The 19,622-nt window shown below is 57.7% G+C and overlaps 2 protein-coding genes across 2 annotated transcripts; one reads left to right on the top strand and one right to left on the bottom strand.

The window, feature by feature from the left end:
- Positions 1-1,736: 1,736 nt before the first annotated feature.
- Positions 1,737-9,701, bottom strand: CCDC69 (coiled-coil domain containing 69). Its single transcript, XM_054642796.2, has 9 exons — positions 9,515-9,701; positions 4,515-4,584; positions 3,956-4,110; positions 3,689-3,764; positions 3,443-3,516; positions 3,107-3,208; positions 2,815-2,934; positions 2,469-2,566; positions 1,737-2,018 (listed from the first exon to the last, which is right to left on the bottom strand). Exons 1-9 carry the CDS (start codon positions 9,560-9,562, stop codon positions 1,850-1,852), a joined length of 912 nt encoding a protein of 303 aa, XP_054498771.2. The 5' UTR covers positions 9,563-9,701; the 3' UTR covers positions 1,737-1,849.
- A 4,634-nt stretch (positions 9,702-14,335) lies between these two features.
- On the top strand, positions 14,336-19,175 carry GM2A (ganglioside GM2 activator). Its single transcript, XM_054642797.2, has 4 exons — positions 14,336-14,627; positions 16,428-16,580; positions 17,410-17,592; positions 17,706-19,175. The coding sequence occupies exons 1-4, from the start codon at positions 14,511-14,513 to the stop codon at positions 17,859-17,861; spliced, it is 609 nt and encodes a 202-aa protein (XP_054498772.2). The 5' UTR covers positions 14,336-14,510; the 3' UTR covers positions 17,862-19,175.
- Positions 19,176-19,622: the final 447 nt, after the last annotated feature.

Raw genomic sequence — 19,622 nt, 5'->3', positions numbered from 1 at the left:
TAAGGGCCTCATCTGGAGCTTCCTTGTTGAGTCTTTGTGGTGCCAGCTCCCACCCTTCCCCTGCTTCCCACTGTATGGGGTGTGGAACACACAGCCCCACTCGGGGACACTCCTGCACCAGTCCCCAAACCACTGACATGGCATTCCCAAGGCTGCTGCTTCTTACAGATCTGTAATCCTTACAGCCAGCAGCACCTTGGCCGGTGCACACACACACACACACACACACACATGCACACACACCCACACACACCTGCACACACACACACACACACACACACCCGCACACCCCCACACACACACACCTGCACACACACACACACCTGCACACACACACACACACACACCTGCACACACACACACACACCGGCACACACCCACACACACACCTGCACACACACACACAGCACACACACACCCACACACACCCACACACCTGCACACACACAGGCACACACACCCACACACCTGCACACACACAGGCACACACACACACACACACACACCTGTGCACACACACACACACCCCTGCACGCACACCTGCACACACACACACACCCACACACACACACACACCCCCCCCACACACACACCTGCACACACACACACACACACACACCCCCCACACACACACCTGCACACACACCCACACACACCTGCACACACACACACACTCATACACCCACACCCACACACCCACGCACACACCTGCACACACACACCCACACACACACACACACTCATACCTGCACACACACCCGCACACACACACACCCCCCCACACACACTCACACCCACACCCACCCACACAAACCCACCCACCCACACACACACACACACACACACACACACCTGCACACACACACCCCCACACACACCCACACCCACCCCCACACACACACATACACACACCCACACACACTCACACCCACACACTCACACCAACACACACACACACACACACCTGCACACACACACACACACACACCCACACACTCACACATGTACAGCTGTGGTCAAACAGCCCTGGGGAGGGAGGGGACAGGCCTGTGACAGCCCCAGAGCAGTGGCTCCCACCACGCCAGGGGAAAGTGCTTGTGTGCATCCAGCCCTGAGCCACAGCCATGCTGGCAGCTCCTTCCCTGCTGGGGATGCCCTGCCTCGAGCAGAGGGATGTGACCTGCCAGAGCCTGGTACCCCCCGGGAGGATGCTCTGCTCCCTGATGTGCTGCTCCAGCCTCTGTCCAGCTTTTGGGGGAGGAGGTGGGACTGGTGGTAGGGACAAGTAGGACTTGGGGTCTTTGTGCGCTGGGACATGCCTGAGCTGCAGGAGCTGTACCTGGGAAACATTTGCTGAAGGTGGAAGAGGTGATGGGAATAGGAGGGCATGGGTGGGAGCCCTGCCTGGTGAGGTTAACACCATGTCCCCAGTGCCCTCCTCATCCTCCTGGTGCTTGTCCTAGTGGCCTCCTCATCGTCCTCATGCCCTGGGGCAGCACTGGTGCTGTTTATACTCAGAGCCAAGTGCTGGGTCAGATCTGGCCCAAAGGAAGTCTGTGTGTCCTGGCTGACCCCTTTCACCCCCAGACACCCCCTCCCCAGAGGAAGGGGTGCAGGGACTGCGTGGGTGGGAGGCCAGGGTCCCTCTGCAGCCGCACACGGGCTGGGGAAATGCAGGAGTAAACGTCCCGTGAAATGCTCCATCACTGCCGTGAAATGCTCCATCACTGCGGTCCATGCGGCCCCCCGAGGGCTCGGCCAGCCCGGAGCCCTGCCCCGGCCGTGGGGCACTGGTGAGAGCAGCCCTGGGCTCGCAGGGCAGCCCCCGCAGGCCCCGGTGCGGTCGGTGCTACGTGGCGATGAGGGGCACCTCGCCCGTGGCCATGGGGAACGGGGCGCCGTCCCCGGCGTGGAGCACTCGGTACAGCAGCTCCTCCTTCTCCCGGCGAGCCTGGTCCAGCAGCTGCGCCTCCTTCTCCAGAGCCCCGCGGGCCGCCTGGAGCTCCTCGGAGAGCTGCCTGCGGGCAGAGGGCACCGGCTGGGGGCACAGACAGAGGGCACCGGCTGGGGGTACGGGCTGGGGGCACAGACAGAGGGCACAGACAGAGGGCACAGAGGGCACAGGCTGGGGGCACAGAGGGCACAGGCTGGGGGCACAGGATGAGGGCACCGGCTGGGGGCACAGACAGAGGGCACCGGCTGGGGGCACGGGCTGGGGGCACAGGATGAGGGCATAGACAGAGGGCACAGGCTGGGGGCACAGACAGAGGGCACGAGCAGAGGGCACAGGCTGGGGGCACAGAGGGCACAGGCTGAGGGCACAGACAGAGGGCACAGGCTGAGTGCCCACGAGCCCCTCTGCTCCCTGCAAAGCAGCCGGTGGCACCGTGGGCTGTGATGTGCTCCTGCAGTGCCACCTGTGTCCCCCACTGGAGATGTCACCTGTGCACCGGGTGGGTGGCACCTACCTCGCCATGACCAAGTGGTTCTGGGTGCGAACTTGCAGGTCCTCGTTCTCCTGCTGGAGAGTTTTCACCTTCTCCTCCAGCAGAAGGTTCCTCTCCTCCTGGAAGGGGGCAGGAGGGTGAGGAGAGAGCTGGGAAGCACTTCTGAGCCCCCTGCCACCCCATTTTGGGTGAAATGCTGGTGTGGTGGCTCCCCCATCTCCCCATTGCTCACCCATCCCCTCCCCATGCCAAGAGAGGAAATGGGCTCCATCCAGCTTTGCTCCAGCTGCAGTTTCTGGGCAGAATTTAGGTGGGTAGAGGAGCTGAAAAGAGGAAAGCCCACCTGTCACCCCCCCTTTCAACTCACCACAGTCTCCAGGTGCAGCAGTTTCTTGTCCAGGCCGTGGATGTGCTCATTCTTCATCTCGATGACGAAGTGCAGGCTCTCCAGCTCCTGCTCCCAGAAGGGGCTGGGGCTCCCGTGCTCCTGCAGGCCATCACTTGTGTCCAAGGGACCTCAACACCTCCCAGGACAGGCTTTGCTCCCCCCTTCAGTGCTCCCCTCTGGTTCCAGCCCCCCTGCCAGGGTCCATCAGAGAGGTCCCTTGGCTCTGGGTCAGCACCCCATAGCAGGTCCCTCCCTGCCACCCTCCCTGCACCTGGATGTGCTTCTTGTAGTCTGTTCTCAGGAGTGACTCCTCCACCCGCTTCATCCTGTCCTGGAAGGATTTCAGCTGGGAATTCAGTGCCTGAATTTTCTCCTAGGAGAACCAGGGAAAAAGCAGAATGAGAGGTATCTGGGACTTCTTTCTGAGCCAGGGGACTGCTGGGCTGTGGTACCCAAATAACACCATGGCTGGAGGAGCTGGTGCAGTCTCCAAGCACACCAGGGACTGAGGTGGCCACTGAAGAATGTGGGGCACCATGGCAGAACCAGCAGATGGTCCTCAAGCCCTCCACAAGCTCCCCCTCCCCAGGGATTTCCCTGCTGGTACCTGTAAGGCTGCCTCAGCCCTGTGGTGGGACTCCGTCAGCTGCAGCTTCTCCTGCTCATGTGCTCCCTGGAGCTCTGTGGGGGAACATGAGCTGAGTGCCACCAGTGTGGGGACATTGGGGCCCCAGCTGAGCCCCACAGAGGTGGAGAGCAGGGAACAGAGTCCCCATGGCCCATAGGCAGCCAAAGGGACACAGCAGTAGCAGGGAGAGGGAGCTGCAGGGAGCCCCACTGCCCTGGCACACACCTTGCAGGGTTTCTGTGTGCTCTCTCCTCAGGGTATCAAGCTGTTCCTTCAGCTCCAGCTCTTTTCTCTTTTCCACCTGGGAAGCAGTTGGATGAGAAATCTCAGTGTAAGGGATGCAGAGCTTCACTCTTTGGGCTTCCTCACCCTTTCTTAGACCCATCCTTCTCCCAAAACTGGGAGAGCCCAGCATGTGCCACGGAAGAGCAGGCTGGTGACATGCTCCATGCCCAGCTGCTGCCTCCAGCAACACCAGCTCTTCCAGCTCACCTGGATCTCAATGTCCTGAGAGATGCTGGCAGTGCCTGCCTGGCCGGCATCCTGCTCCTCCTCCTCCTCCTGGCCTTGGAGGAATCTCGCACTCTCCGCCCACTCCTCTGGCCGTGCTGCCTTCTCCCCGTGCTCAGGAAGCAGGCAGGCATTGGCTGCAGGACAAACACGGCTGAAGCAGCACCGGCTGCCTCCCCCTGGCTGAGCTGCCTGCACACCCTGGGCAGCTGAACCTGACAGTGCCGTGGGCTGGGTTCAGGACTGCCCTCCTCCCACTGGAGAAACACCCCCCTCCATCTCTCTGGTCCAAATCGGCCCGAATTGGGATGGTGCTGGCAGGCTCAGAGAGCACACAGAGCTTGTCAGGTCTCCTGTTCTGGGGATGACCTGTCTGACTGAGAGGAGGGGATGCTGTTGTCTCTGGGATGCCCTGTTTGCCCTCCTGCACCAGCATGCACCTACATCCTCCCCATCCTCCCTGGTGCCATGCTGCGGCCTGTCCAGTGCTTCCTTAACATCTGAGAAAGAAAAGCAGGGGGAAAACACATTTTTTCCTCACCATTCTGTGTCTTCACGGCCGAGAGCTCCTGGGAAGCCGATCCCCTCTGCTGCTGGGCTTTTAGCTGTCTCTGGCAGAGAGAGAGGGGGCTGGAGCAGGGGGGAACAGAGTGGGGCAGGTGGCTGCAGGCAGAGAACACCCTGCACTGAGCCCCCATCAGCTCTGCTAAAACACAGGTCCTTGGGGAGCAGCGGCCCCTCCCCAGCCCCCTGCCCTCTCCCAGCACTGGGCACCCATGGGTGTGCATGTACTGCCCATCAGGCAGCCTCAAGCTCATGCCAATTCCCTGCATCCCAGACACTTCACCAGGTAGCATTCAGCTGGAAAAGTTGGGGGATTCCACCCCCACCGACATGGTGCTGGTGCAAAATGGGCTCCAGCAGCAAAACTTTTGGTGGGGGAGAGCAGGCAGCACTTGGCAGGGTCCCGGCTTTGGCATTCCCTTGCCACCCTCCTCCTGTCCTGGGATGCTGAGCTCAGTCTGGTCCCTGGCACCTTGCAGCCCCTCAAACACACGCCTCTGCCAGGGCCTTACACAGATGGGGTTTGACACAGCTGGAGCAGGAGTGAGAAATGAAAAGTACCCATAAATCAGAGGCGATAGAGCCCCTGTGCAGGGCTGGCAGCAGGCGGGAGCAGGCGGCCAAGCAATGACCTCAGGAGCGCAGGAATGCGCTGCGCAGCCCCGCACGCTCCCGCTGCTGCCTCGGGGCTGAGATAACCCAGAGCCGGGAGCTGCCTCCAGCAACACAGCTCCGTGGGATGCCTTCCAGCCCTGCATGGGATTAATTTAGCCACTTGGAGGGAAAAAAAAAAAAAAAAAAAAAGAGTGGATATATTTTTATCAGTTGCTGAAAGATAGAAGCAAAGCTCACAGGCTCTCATGGCTCGGCCTCGCTGGCAGAGGGCAAATCTTGTCCCTGATGCCCATCACTGAGATGTGCTTCTGGATACTGGATAGGTGCACGAGGGGTGAGAAAATTCACCTGAAGGCACGGAGCTGCTCTCCAGTCCCCCAGGGCAGAGCTGTCCCTAAAGATCCCGATAGCTAAGGAGAGCAGCCCTGTGCTGGCTGCTCCCCGGCTCGGCCCCGCACAGCGGCGCGGCCAAATCCAGCCCGGATTAGGGAGCCTGGCTTGGGAAAAAGCAAGGGAAAGCAAACAGCCGTGCCTGTCTCCGCCTCCCCTGCAGCCCCCCTTCTGGAGCTGGAGGGAGGCGCAGTTCCAGGGAGCAGGAGAGCTCCGAGCCTCTGGGAAGCCACGGCTTTATCTTCCCTTCTATGGCATGAGCAGCCGCGGCGTTGAACGTGGCCCAGGCGAGGGGGCGAGGAGGCACCCGGCAGTCCGAGTTCACAGGGCTCGTTCTCCTTGTCCATGCAGCTCACCCCGAAAGCGTGGGGTTCCCTGGGATGCTGCTGAATCCTGGCACACCTGACTGCAAAGTGTCCCCAGGAATCCCTGCCTGTCCCCTGACACACCTCATGCCAGTGCGCATCTCCCTGGTATTTACCGTACATCTGTGAGGGGTTTTGAAGGCAGGGGATGGGGGCAAGGGGAGAGATGAACAAGGGTCTGCAGTCCTGAGGGCATCATAGGAGTCACAAAAGGCTTCCTCCCCTAGCCCCACACCCTATATCTTCCCTATAACAAAGCAAAGGCTGTGTAGGAGGACCCTGCTGACACAGGGGAGTGACACCCACCTCAAGGGTTTTGGATGATCTCAGCAGAGGTGAGAGCAGGATGCTGTTACCACCTCCAGGAGGGACCCCAAACCCCCAAACCAAACCACCTCTGCTGCATTTGTCCTGCTCACTGGCATAAGTGATGCCTAAGGACAGAGAGCCCAGGGCTGGTCACCCCCATAGCACAGGCAATGTCCCCAATGTCCCCAGCACACACCCAGGGAACCTTCACTTCTCCCCCACACCCCAAATTCAGCAGGATGGGACCTCAGAGCCCCTCAGCCTCTAAAGGAAGATGATTTGAGACACCAGCACTGAACTCAGAAATAGGTGAAGCAAGCAACAGGTTCACCAGCATCAACAGACAAATCTAAATACTTGCCCTGAGGCTATGAGTGAGGCACCTTCCTACCTCTAGGAGCAATTAAAATAACATCTAGAGCTAATTTTAGTCATAAGCACTCAATTGTCCTTTGGAATAAAAGCTCCACCTCTGGAATGAACAGCAAAATTTGGCTGAAAGCTCTGAAATATGGAGGGACTTTCCACTGTCACTACCAGAGAAGTTTTGTGGCACCCAAACCTCTGGTATTGCCTGGTGCATTTTGGAGAGCCGGAAAATCATCCTGGAATCCACAGTGTGTGCAAGGAGCAGGTTGGGAATTGCTCCAGCTGGAACAGCTTTGGCCAGGGAAAAAGCAGCCTGATACATCCTGCAGGTGGGGGCCATCCACAGAGTAGCTTATTCTGTAAGTTCTTGGAAACCTCTGCCAAAAATACCTTCCAGCTATGAAAAACCAAAAGTATCTACATTCTTAGAACTAAATATTTCTAATAGTCTGGAGGAGAACTGTTTATGGATGGATTAATAGGGATTTCCAACAGGACCTGAGTCATCTCCAAGAGTTCTGGGGTGGGGAGCACCAGAGCAGAGCAGCTGGCACAGTGTGGGCAGCCAGGGTGGCTGCAGCCTCTGCTTCAGCTCTTAGCGTGAGGTGGGGTTTTGGACTGTATTTTTCTTCCTCTTTTCCTGTTTTACAAGTACATTAAGCAATTCAACCATGCAACCTACCAAAGGAAATCACAAAGAGGCAGGAAATGAGTATTTAAATCCTGACTCTGCTCCTGGGTAGGAGGCTTTGCTTTGTGGCTGTGGAGAAGGGGGCCAGGATTTGGTCCATGACTGTAACACCTCCCAGGACCTGCAGCAGATGCTCAGTGCTGCCAGAGCAATGCTGGCACGGGTCCGTGGGACCTGTCTCTAACCCTGCTGCTGTGTTTCCTCCAGTGATGGTGATGGTTGTGTTAGGAGGTGATTATCACCTCTCCTGCAGTCAGATCTGTGCCGCAGACCGTAGGCAAACACTTCACACTGTTGACAGCCCCGAGTTTTGCATTCTGACCCTTCCCTGACTCCTGGTGCTACGTACAGTTCCTAGCACTTCAAAATAAATTCACCCCAGCCCTGGAAGGCGGCCAAGCCTCAGCCCTGACTTTTGGGAAGGCAAATTGGCCTCTCTCACGCCAGGAGTGTGACCAAAGCATGAGCAGTGACTGTGAGTGGCCAGGCAGGGGTGGATGGAGCTGAAGGGGAAGGAAACCCCAGGGGCAGCACCCACAGCTCAGGGCTGGGTTCTCTCTGTGCCTCCCTTATCGCCCTGCTGCCCGCAGACTGGTGCCAGGGAAGGATGAGGCTGCCAAGGCACCTCCCCCAGGGCACACAGTGGCTCCTGGTATGTCATCCACCCACCAGACCCAGCCCAGCACCAGTTCCTCAAGGTCACCTCAAACCTGGGACTGGCTTCAAAAGCCTCTGCAGCCCCCAGCCCCATTAGAGTCCCCAACCCCATGACCTGCACATGGCCCCGGCTTCTGGCTGGCTTGTCCCTGGGGTCTGAACTCTCCCCTAACCTTAAGCAACCTCAAGGGACCAACTTTGCAAGTCCACCCATCAGCAGTGGGAGGTGAAGGTCTCCCATCCTGCCTTTTGGCACTCTGGACATGAGAACATGGGCAGGAGTGGCCCCATGCCTTTTAGCTATAACGGGGATTTTAGGTGCTTCTTTCAGAATGACTTTCAGTCACAGCAGCAGGGCTGTTTATGGGTGATGACTGTTGGTGACACAGGGCTGAGCAGAGCTCGAGAGCGGGCAAGCGCAGGAAGGGAGATGTCTGTAGGCAAATGACAAATTTCCGTGTTTCGGTAAATGTGGGGCTCTCAGCACCTGGGGCCTTGGGGCTGTTGTTTCTCCCTGTCCTATGCCTGTTCTTGAGAGCTCTCAGAGTCACAAACCAGCCCAGAAATATCTGATCTTATGACATAGCAAAGAGTGGGATTTTTTCCATGATGTGGAGAAGCGACCAAGCCTGCAAGTGCTGTAAATAAAGGCACTTGTTTGCTGCAAGGCTGCGTGAGCCCTGTGCCTGCTCCCCCTGCACATCCTGTAGTGGGTTCTGTGGTCCCAAGTGGGGACTCTCACAGCTGGATCTGCAAAGGGCCACCCGTGCCAGGGGTGTTTCTGCCTTCCCTCCTTCCCCTGCCACCCTCCAGCGATCACAACACCAACAGCAGTAAGCACAGCACATCCGACAGCAAAAACAGCTCCCGAGGTCAGTGGTGAGGCACTGGGGCAGCATGAGCACATCAAATAATAACAATAACAATGATAATAACAATCAGCAGATAATTTCAGACCTTGCTGAAGAGCTCTTCAGTACAGAGCAACGTGCTGAGACTGAGGGGACTCAGAGTGTTCCCCTACAGGAGCGATGCCTTCAGCACAAGGGGACACAGCCTTTGGGACGAGGGAGGATGCTGTGGGAAGCTGGCAGAGGTCTAACTGGGGGAACCCATCCCTGTCATCTATGGGACCAGCATTTCCAGCAGGCATCCTCATCCCAGATCCTGCACCCCCTTAACTATAAAATTCCCATGATGTCGGGGTGAGCCCGGAGGGGTGCAGGAGAGTACAGGAGGATGCAGGAGGGCGGGTGGCTGCCAGCTTTCATTGTCCCCGCTGCCACCTCCCCCACCACAATGCCGGTAGGGTCCCAGGCAGCCGGGGACAGCCACACCGCCCGGCACCACCGCTCCCGGGACAGGGAGGAACCCACGCCGGGTGCTCCCAGCACCCCTCGTCCCCAGCAGTGCAAGCAGGATCCCCGCAAACATCAGCCCCACGCGAACCCCAACTCCATCGAACCCCGACAACGTGTGCACTGGATCCCACGAGAGCCCGACCCCACGGAGCCCCGACCCCGAGAGGAGCCCAGCCCAAGCCCAGCTCAGCCCAGCCCCAAAAGCCCCCGCAGCCGCTACCTCGGCACCGACGGGGCAGCAGCGCAGGGCGCTGCCGGTGCAGCCCATGGAGCCCCGGCGGGACCCGCTCAGCCGCGGGGCGCGGGGCGCGGCATCCCCCGGCGAGCGGCACCGCTTCGGGACGGGACGGGACGGGATGAGCCGCCCCAGCTGGCAGGCAGAAAAAAAAATAATTAAAAAAAAAAAAAAAAAAAAAAAAAAAGTAATAAAAACGTCCGGCAGCTGCTGACAGGCAGCGCCGGGAGAGGGTGCTCTGCACCCCCGAGCCGCGGGCAGGGCCCCCGGCCGCAGCCTGCCCGCCCCCGGGGCTGGCCCTGGGCCCCTCCACCCCGGGGTGTCCCCGCCCTGGGCCGGGGTGCCTCGGGAATGCTCCGGCCCACGGGCCCCCTGCACTGAGGATGCCCCGTTGTGGGTGTGGGATTGGGAGAGCCGGACCCCTGCATTGGCGGTGTCCTCTCCTGGACCAGGAGAAAGGGGAACAAGAGCCCTGCACCAGGGCTAGGGTGGGAGCAGGACCAGCTGCTCAGGGGGCTTCCACTGCTGAACCCACCCCAGCCCCCTTAGGAGTAGGGATGAGAGCAAGAAAGCAAAATCCATCTGGCTTTTACCATCACCCCATCAAGTTTCAGCTTGTGTGGGGGTACTTGTGGACAAGTGGTGGGTTTGGGGTGTTACTCCTGGCAGGAGCTCGGCTCTGAGGGTTGTTGTGCTGGCTGGAGAGGGTTTTGTGTGATCCATATTGCCTGAGGGACTGCATCCTGTCAACTCTTCCCTTGAGCATCCCAAACACCCCAAATGCTGGGCCTGGAGCCAGGGTGTCCTTTTCCAGGGAGAAATCCTACACTATGGAAATGGGTCCTGAACACATAGGGAAATACATGGATTTGAAAATGTCCCATCTAAAAAGTAATGTGAGGAAAGGTAGGTTCTTCCAAATGTTTTGATTTTGATGATTTTTTTAAAATGCTTTTTTAAAATTATATTTTTATACATTCCTGAATGACCACACATTTTGACCTGAAAACCCATTGGTGCTACCCAGAACTACTGAAATCAGAGTGTTTGAACCTGGTCACGAGGCCGTGCCTGTATGGAAACATTGCAATTTTTTTGTCAACAAGTTTCTATTCTGACATTTTCCAAATATCCCCTGGGAGAAGTCCAAGCAGCCTGCGGCTCTGGGGATGCCAACACCTTGGCATTTCGCCTGGGCAGCGAGGGAGTGGAGGTGCCTGGTCGTCCTGTCACGTTCGACTTGGAGGTGTTTTTCTTGCCCTGGTAACCCTGGCACGGGAGGAAATTGTGAAACACCCACTTGGATGGGAGGGTGGGGAAGGTGAGGGGCAGGCCCACGCTGCCCCAAGTCTCCCGGGGACTGGTGGGACCAGTTGCCTGCGTCCTCTTGGGTGGGTGCTGCCAAACCTGAATGAAATTTTGTGAGTCACAGAAGCTTCTGGCATCTTCTCCCACTGCTCAGAAACCACCGAGAGCGAGCTCTCAGTTCTTATCTCTTCCAGCACTTCAGCATGGGGCAAGTCTCCTTCCCTGCATGAGAGTACTCATTTGGGCTGAGTAGATCGTTTGTGGGATAAAAGTACAAGGTGCTGTTCTCCACCTCTCCAGGGTTAATTAAAAATCCCGGTCCAGACTTCAGAGACTGAAGGCCTACAGGGGCAAGCACAAAGCACATGCAGATTTCCAGGCTGAATTTGCATCACTGGAGCCGTGGCTGCAAAGAGAAGCAACTGTGTGGGCAGCTGATGAGGAGCCTGTCCAGCTGCCATCACGTCTTGCTGGTGCACAAAGGTCCAGTAGTTTGCACATGTGCTTGTGGAAATTTCAGCTTTTAACTGTGGGGTGATGAGGGGGTGCTTGGGGATGCTCCCATGCCACAAAGTGGGGCTCCTGGTAGGATTTCTCTTGACAATGGTGGAGAAAAAGCAGTTTGGTCACATCAGGCTAAGGCATTGAGCCAGCAGGACAGAGCTGGGGCTTGGGGATGGGCCTGTGCAGCAAGGCCAGCTCCAGCATCCCCATCCCCAGCCTCTGCTGCAGGCTCTGCTGTGACAGCCCTGTGCTTCTAGAGATTGCTGCCTTTTGGAGACACGACTGCCCAGACCATATTATATCTTTCCTTCAGCCTGTAGGTGCACTTGTGAGGCTGCCTGCCAAAAGCCCTGCCTGTGCTACCCCAAACCTCTCTTATTCTAGCTTGATTTTAGCAATTCCTCAGTTTCTCCAATGTTTCCTGTGGAAACTTCATGGGATATGTGCCTGCCAGACTGGTCTTTCATCTCAGCCCTTCTTTATCCTCCTCTGCCCCAATACATTGAAAACTTGCTCCCTTTTAAAGGGCAGCACTTTAACAGCCAGAAACTGCTCTGTTCAGCTGCTTTTGAGCTGGGGCTGATAGGGGCATCATAGGGGTAACCAGAGCACCTCGGGGATCTGGGGAGCACAAGGGCCTGGAGTCTGTATGAGACAGCCTGGAGAAAAAGGAGACTGTGGGAAAGAGGGAATTTCTGCCCAGGCAAAAGCAGAAAAGCAGAGGTGGTGTGGTGCCCCACCTGAGGCAGCTTCAGCTCGTTTTGAAGTTTGCTCTAATGTCTTTTTTTGGTGTTATCTTGATCTCCCCCCAGGAATGACAGCAGCTGGAGACATCTCCAGGGCTGTGTCTAGAAAAGTGAGACAAGGAGGCTTTATCACATGCTCGGCTGAATTGCCGTAAATGGGATAACAGCTGGAAAGTCGAGTTAATTTGTACCAATGGTCATTTAAAGTGTTTGCCAAAGCTTTTGGATAAGAAAAGCATTTGTGCAAACTGTTGAAGTGTCTCTTTTGGCTCTCTCTCTGGTTCTAGCTGGTAAGGACTGGGCACAACAGGATGGGCACAAGGCAGTGTCAGTGCCAGCCTGGCATGGTCTGTTTGCAGAGTGGTTCTGTGAGTGCAGATGGGGTCATTCCTTTTTTTTTTTCTTGTTTGTATATCTTATTTTCAGAAACCTAGTCTGGAAAAAAGAAAAAAAAGAGAGAGGTGGAGGATATTTTGCTGGAAGGTTTTTGGGTGATGAGCTGGCATGTGGTGATGCCTGATGGCTCCTGGTAGAGCCGCAGCCCAAGCAGTAGACACAGAGTGGTCGTGGTTACACCCTGCTCATCATTTGCAGTCTGTTTGCTTTTGTAAATGAGAGCTAATGAAATTCTGGCTGCTTTTCTTCAATGCAAATCTGAGGTGTTTAGCCAGGCCTGCTAAGACCTCGTGACTTGCACTCAATTTTGTATGGGTGAGATAGCTGAATTGGAGAAGTTCTCACATGTGTTGGAGCCCAAAAAAAGTCACAGGCTCTTTTAGTGGGGATTTAGGTCACACATGATTCTGCCTTGAGGTAGTGAAATGATTTCAAGTCATTCCTGTCCCTGCTTTTTTCCAAGCAAAAAGATGTGGGTTAACCTGTTCTCAGAGTCCTTTATTCTCTTTTTTCCCCCATGGCAAAATGAAATGGAAAAGGATGGGAATAGGGAAGTGAAACCTTCACTCACAATGGTGAGAAGCAGAAAAGCCTGCGATGCCAGGGGCTCGAGGTGAGGGGCTCTGCTCCCCTCCCAGCCCCAAACACAATGCTCCTTCTGTGCCCGTGCCTCTCCCCTTGCATCCCTCTCCTTATCCCTGTCCTCCGGCTGCTCCGGGGCCTCAAAGTGAAAGCTAATCCCAGGGGATAACTTTCCGCTCCGTTCCCGGCTGGGAGGTGCGGGCTATTTATTCCTCACCCTTAAGCCTCGGCAGTGGACCAGCGGCGCAGTTGTCGCTGCCGGCTCGGGGTGGGCAGCAGCATCCACCGCGTCCCCTGCCTGCTCCCACGCCCTGCCTGCACGCTGCCGCCCGGCCTCGCTGCTAAATAAGGACGAAAGGCTAAAAATAGAGCTGAGACGGGGGTTTGGACAAGCCAGGCAACCCTTCTCAGGGCTGGGAACAATATGGGGAGGCCGAGCGGTGTCCGTGTGCAAGGGAGAGCAGAGCTGAATGTGGGGAAGGGTCTCACAAGTGGCTCCTGACTGTGCTGTGGCAGGGGGGAAGGTGTGAGACCTGCCACACTCACACTTGTGTCATGTGTGCTCAGTCACCTCTGCAGGATAAAAGCATCTGTCCACCAAAATATATGGGAAAATCCATGCTACTGTGCCACTCCTGATGGAGGGGTACCCGTGTGACCATTCCAGCATGATGGGGGTGCCTGGGGCAGCTCTGTCTGGAAAATGATCTGCAAACAGGGGGTAGGAATGGAAGAGGGGATGATAAATCCAGCATTTTACATAGATGGATGGTAGGGGTACTGTGGCAAACTGCCCAGTCAGGGGCTACCCGATGCCAGCGTCGCCTCCCCCCTGTTCATACACATCGGGTTTGAGGGTCTCAAATATCTGAAATATCTCAAATACCTCTGCTCTTCAGCTGCCGCCTGCGCTGTGCCGAGCGCGGGGGGAGCGTGGGGTCCCGGGCACTGCCCAGCAGAGGGTACGGACCCTCGCACAGCCGGGGCACCCCCGAGCGGGATGCGCGGGGAGCCGCAGCCCTGGCTGGAGGGGTGGGTGCTGGGGAGATGGTCGTGCTTCCCCCATGGCAGCGGGGTGATGTGTGTGCCCCGGGATGGTGGGTGCAGCTCCCGCCCCTCCGCTCCAGTGCCGGCTCTGGGTTCTTGGGAAAGCGGCGCTTCCCGTCCCAGCATCCCTGCGAGTCCAGTCCTGCTCTTGGCAGCGAAACTGGGAAAGGGAGGGGGAAAAAAAAAAAAAAGCAAGCAAACGGGGAAGGGAAAATGTGAACGTCCTCGGGGGAGGGAGGGGAATCGGACGGTGGGCAGGGCTCCGAGAGAGGGCTCGTCCCCTCTGCTCGGGCTTCAAAGACCGGCCGCTGCCAGCCCGGTCCCGGCGAGGTGCCTGCCCTCCGCTCGGAGCAGCTCCCCAGACGCATCCCGGCCCGTTCCCGACGCATTCCCGGAGGATGCTGTGCGCGGGGCTGGCGCTGGCGCTGTGCGCGCTGCAGCTCGTCCCGGCCGCGCTGGCCGGGCCGCAGCCGCCGCTGCTGGTGGAGCGCAGCGGGGCCCGGCGGCTCAGCAAGGTGAGCAGGGACCCCGCACCCCTCGGGCTGCCGAGAGGGGACTCGGCGGGGCGGGGAGGGGGAAGACTCCGTCATCCCGCTGGCTTTGCAGGAGATCGGGAGCTTTTCCCATCCCGTCAGGGTGGAAGATCGCTGGTGGGTGCGTGTTTGTGGCTGCGCAGGGGAGTGGGGTCCATGGACCCCCTGGAGCCCCGCGCTGGGGAGCAGTGCTGGAGGTTGGGGGCAGCTCGGAGCAGGAGAGATCCAGTGTTTACAAACACTTCTCAACGCTGAAACCCAGCGGCCTCGTCCTTCGGCTGATCGTAGCCCGGCTCTCATTTTGCTGCTCCATGAATCTTTTCCAGCCCAGGTTCTTCTTCCCTATTCCCACGGAGTTCTGGGTCTGGCTCATTAACACGCGCTGATTAAGACACAGCCGATAACCACGTGTAACTTTCACGCGGTGTGAAGGGAAGTATCGCAATTTATTTTCCAGGATTCCTGCGCTTGCCCGAGGGAAGGGGGAACCGGTTGGGAAGGCTGCAGGGGGCTCGGCGGGCAGCATTCTGCAGCCACACACTGATGCTCAGCTCGCTGGAGCCTCTTTGCTTGCAGACTCTCGGGCTGGGGGCTCCCAGCTCTTGCTCAAGTGTCGGGGTGCAGCCTACCCTTGTCCCGGCTTGTGTCCTGCCCTGGGCTGCTCCCGGCGGGCGAGCGGGATGTGGGATGGGCCGCTCGGCTGCGTGGGCTGCGCTGTGCCCGCTGGGGCTGCCGTGTGGCACCAGGCAATACAGCCTCCACCGGTTCTGCGGCTGAGAGCAGGCAGGAGAGCCCCACGTCATGCCGCGGGGACCCGGGATGCTCCGGCCAAACCTGCTCGGGGAGGGAGCTGGGGCTGCTCTCTGCCATTTGCCTCTGGCAGGCTCAGAAGCGGCTGTTGCAGCCAAGTGCTGCTCGCCCTCCACCTTTGAATCAAAGTGTCTTTACTGGTGGTGGCTGGAGAGGTTGGTGTGACTTGTAGGAAACAGGGGAGATATCCCAGCATGACTCTTAACTCAGACCAGACACATAAGTGATGTCCCTCATTCGGGTGACATCTCCTTACATGTGGATTTTCATTATCTCATAGGGCAGTGCTGCTTCCCTGGCTCATTTGTACTGTGGATCAGGATTTGTGCTCATTTGTACTGTGGATCAGGATTTGTACTCATTTGTAGCTCAGGACCAGGCCCCTGGGGTGCATCAGGCAGAGGATGAGCCCAGACACTCACCTGGTCCCCGAGTGTGATTCCTGCTCCTATGTGGAGCTAGGTGGCTGGAGCTGGTGGATGAGGGCTCACAAAGCAGGGCTGGTCCTGGATGAAGTGGGAAGCTGTGCCAACCCCACAGCCCCTCCAAGGGGATCCCCACACCCCTGCTCAGCATCCTGCTGGACAGTGCAGCCACCACCTGGTCCCAGCTTGCTCTGACCTGTCCTCACACACCTTGCTTGGTGCCCTTGGCATGAAGGATGTATCTTGCCTTGGTCGCACATCAAGTGTTTGGAGGCAGAGCTGAGGCAAGTTTGGAAATTGCAGCCTGGTAATCCTCTATGGGTGTAAAGTACATGCAGAGGCACATGGACAGAGGGTTCTGCAGTGTCCTCAGTCTCGGAGAGCTGGGAGTTCAAGAACTGGCATTTGAAGGGGCTGAAGGTCATTTTCTGGCTCTTTGTGAGCAGATGTTTGGCAGGGGTCAGAGGTGCAGCTCTGGATAAACCTCCTGCAAACACAAGGCAGGGCTTGTCCCGCTTCTAACTCCTCCTGTCCCTTGGTGCTGCAGGTTGGTGGCTTTGCCTGGGAGAACTGTGGTGATAAGACAGACCCCGTGGTGCTGCAGAGCCTCTCTGTGGCACCCGACCCCATCAGCATCCCGGGGAGCCTGCGTGTCAGCGCGGCTGTCAAGAGTGGCAAGACCATGGGCTCCCCTCTGAAGGTAAGTGCCAGATGTCCCTCTGAGTGGTGAGGGAGGGCAGAGCTTCCCCAAACCACTGGCAGCTGGGAAATGGGTGCAGGAATGAGCAGCCCTTGGGGAGTGAGGTGCAGGGCTGAGCACACTGGGCTCTGTAAGCCAGAACAGGGCAGGGGGCATGGAGAGACCTGAGGTGGGAGCAGACAGTTCAGTAGGAGCCTCCCAACCTTGTTCCTAGGGCAGAAACCACCTGACTCGTTTCATGTCCTGGGGATGTATTGGGTCCAGGAGGGAAGTGAAACCCAAATGCTGTGGGTGCTCCTGGAGGTAACTGCTGCACTTGTTTTTCAGCAGCCAACCCAGCTGCTCCCTCCAAGGACATGCCACTCCCCACTGCTCTGGGAGCCTTGGGCCATGCCAGCTGCCCTGCAACACTTTTTGGGAAGCTTTTTGGAATGAGACAGAACATGTCTCTTGTCCAGTGTGCATGGGCTGTCTTGAGCAATGCTATGGTGTCTGTTTGGGCCTGGAACTGTGGGGTGAGTGCTGGAGGAGTGAGGAGCCAGAGCTGCAGGATGGGAGCTCCCTGGGAGTTTTGGGACAGGCAGAAGAGAGGGGAAGCAGGTGGGGATGTGAGGTGTTGGGTGGTGTTAGCTTAAGGGATCAAGCTGAGGTTGGAGGAACAGAAGCTGCAGGTTGAGAGGAACTGAAAGCCAGGAGGGGGAGGCAGGAGGGGGTTTGGTGACCTCATGGACATCCCAAAGATTGCATGATCAGGAGCTGGGGGAGTTGGCTGGTGAGGAGCTGTGGGTGCCCCTGCTGGTTGTGCTGGTGCTGAACACCTTCCCTCCAGGCAGTGCTGGTGGTAGAGAAGGCACTGGGTGACCTCTGGATCCAGCTGCCCTGCATCGACCAGCTGGGCAGCTGCACCTACAACGACGTCTGCAGCATTCTGGATGAGCTCATCCCACCCGGCACGCCCTGCCCGGAGCCCCTGCTGACCTACGGCATCCCCTGCCACTGCCCCTTCAAAGCGGTACGGCCGCGCCCTGCGGTGACGCTGGCACTGCTGCTGGGTGCCACTGTGCCCTCTGCTGCTGGGCTGGCCTTTTGGTTGACCTCTTGCCTGTCTGTCCCCTCTCTCCATAGGGCTCCTACTTCCTGCCAGCCAGCGATTTTGACGTGCCCGATGTGGAGCTCCCTTCCTGGATGACCAACGGCAACTACCGCGTGCGGGTGGTGGTCAGCAATGGCGGAGAGGAGCTCAGCTGCGTCAAACTGGCCTTCTCCCTGCACTCCCACTGAGGGGTGGGACACCGGCCCTCATATCCCCTCCAGCTTGGTCCCCTGTCCCATCCCATCCTGTGCCAACCCATCCCTGTGAGGCCCATCCCTCCTGCTGTCAGGAGGAGGCTCCTCCTGTCCCCCCCAGTGCCTCCTCCCCTGCTACACCCAGAGAGGCCCCTTTGGCTGTTCTGCTCTCCCCAAACCCATCACCAGGGTGTCTCCTGCCTGGACAGGGTGGCCCTGGAGCCTAACTCCAGCATGATCTGGGGTTGTTATTTTTTATCCAATTTCTTTTTTTTTTTCTTTTATTCTTATCAGGGCAATTTTAGACAAAAACATTCCAGAGAAAAGCAGTATTTCTTGGAGCAGTCTGTTGGGATGAGGGAGTGTTTGGGAGTGCTGGGGCAGACTAGAAGGATGCAGCACTAGTTGCAGAGGGTGTTCCTGCTTCCCACCATCTCTGGCCAGAGCAGGGGGCTGTTTTGCAGAAGTGTCCCCACCCCACACAGCAGCTTTGAACCTGCTGTTGCTGCATCCCTGTCCTGCATGGGGAACCAGCTTGGTGGCATGAGGTACCTGTGCCTCCCCATGCTCCTCCTGTGGCAAACAGGAACATCTGAGGATGGAAACCACCCGAGCCCCACATGGACATTCCCACTTAGGGGGGACCAAGAGGTTGGTGGTGCTCCCAGCAGCAGAAGAGGTTGCTGGTTGATGGGTGTGCTTGCTCCAGAGGGGGACACAAGGCTGTGATGCACTGCTGGGGCACAGCCTGGCTGAGGACCAGTCCCACCCATCTAATTTTTCCTCTGGGAGTGAGCCGAGGCAGGATGCTGCACTGGGACTATCCTTCCCCTGTGCTGGCAGAGGCACCCAAACACAGCAACATCCTGAACATGGGATAACTGGGAGATGACCATGAAGACCACCAGCCTAGATCCTATTTGGGGGTGTCCTGGCTGGGGACTGTCATGTGGGCAGGCAGTGTCCTTCTTGCTGCAGCTTTGGGCAGGGCGTGAGCCTGTCATCACTCCCCTGTGCCAGGTGCCACCAGCCACCCACATCCCTTGCTGTCCCTGTCTGCTTGTGTTTTGTAGCCCCTCAACAGGGCTGGTCTTCTACAAGCACTTTATATGCCTTAACTGCTGCGGGTGTTCCTCCACCATGCAGATGTGCTCCCACTGCCTTTGTGTGCCCTCCACTCGCTTTGTTTTACCCTGTGGCTTTGCCTGGAGAAGCACTAACCCTCTGCCCCTGCTCCCCTTCAGTGCCATGGCTGCAACCTCCTTTTGGGCAGGTTCTGCAGGTTCTTAATAAATCTTTTTACCAGGACATAGAGCCGGTGCCTCTTGTTGCTGGGGGTGACATTTATTTCCCTGGGAATAGTGTGGATGTGGGTGTGAGATGGGGGAAGTGGAGGTGGTGTGGTGGGGGCAGCAGTGGAGGATGCTGTGGCCAGTGGAGCTGAGCAGCCCCGAGCCCAGTTCCTGTGTGAGGGGCAGAGATCTGCAAGCGCTGCTTTCTGATGTGGGGACACGGGGACACAGCCATGGCCCAGGGGGGCCAGCTCATGCTGGGGGGCTTTGAGGGTGTCGCTCATCTGGGTGACCTTCTATAACCATGACACCTGCATGGCTCTGCAGGCCTTGCCCCAAGGCAAGGGGGATCACAGAGGCACAGAATCAATGAGCTTGAAGAAGATCTCTGTGATCAGGACCTCACTTTGTGAGTCCAACCCGTGACTGAGCACCACCATGTCCCCTTCACCATGGTGCTCAG

This window comes from Agelaius phoeniceus, chromosome 15 (assembly GCF_051311805.1).
Source record: "Agelaius phoeniceus isolate bAgePho1 chromosome 15, bAgePho1.hap1, whole genome shotgun sequence".
Lineage (NCBI taxonomy): Eukaryota > Metazoa > Chordata > Aves > Passeriformes > Icteridae > Agelaius > Agelaius phoeniceus.
This window is presented reverse-complemented; position numbering and strand designations above follow the sequence as displayed.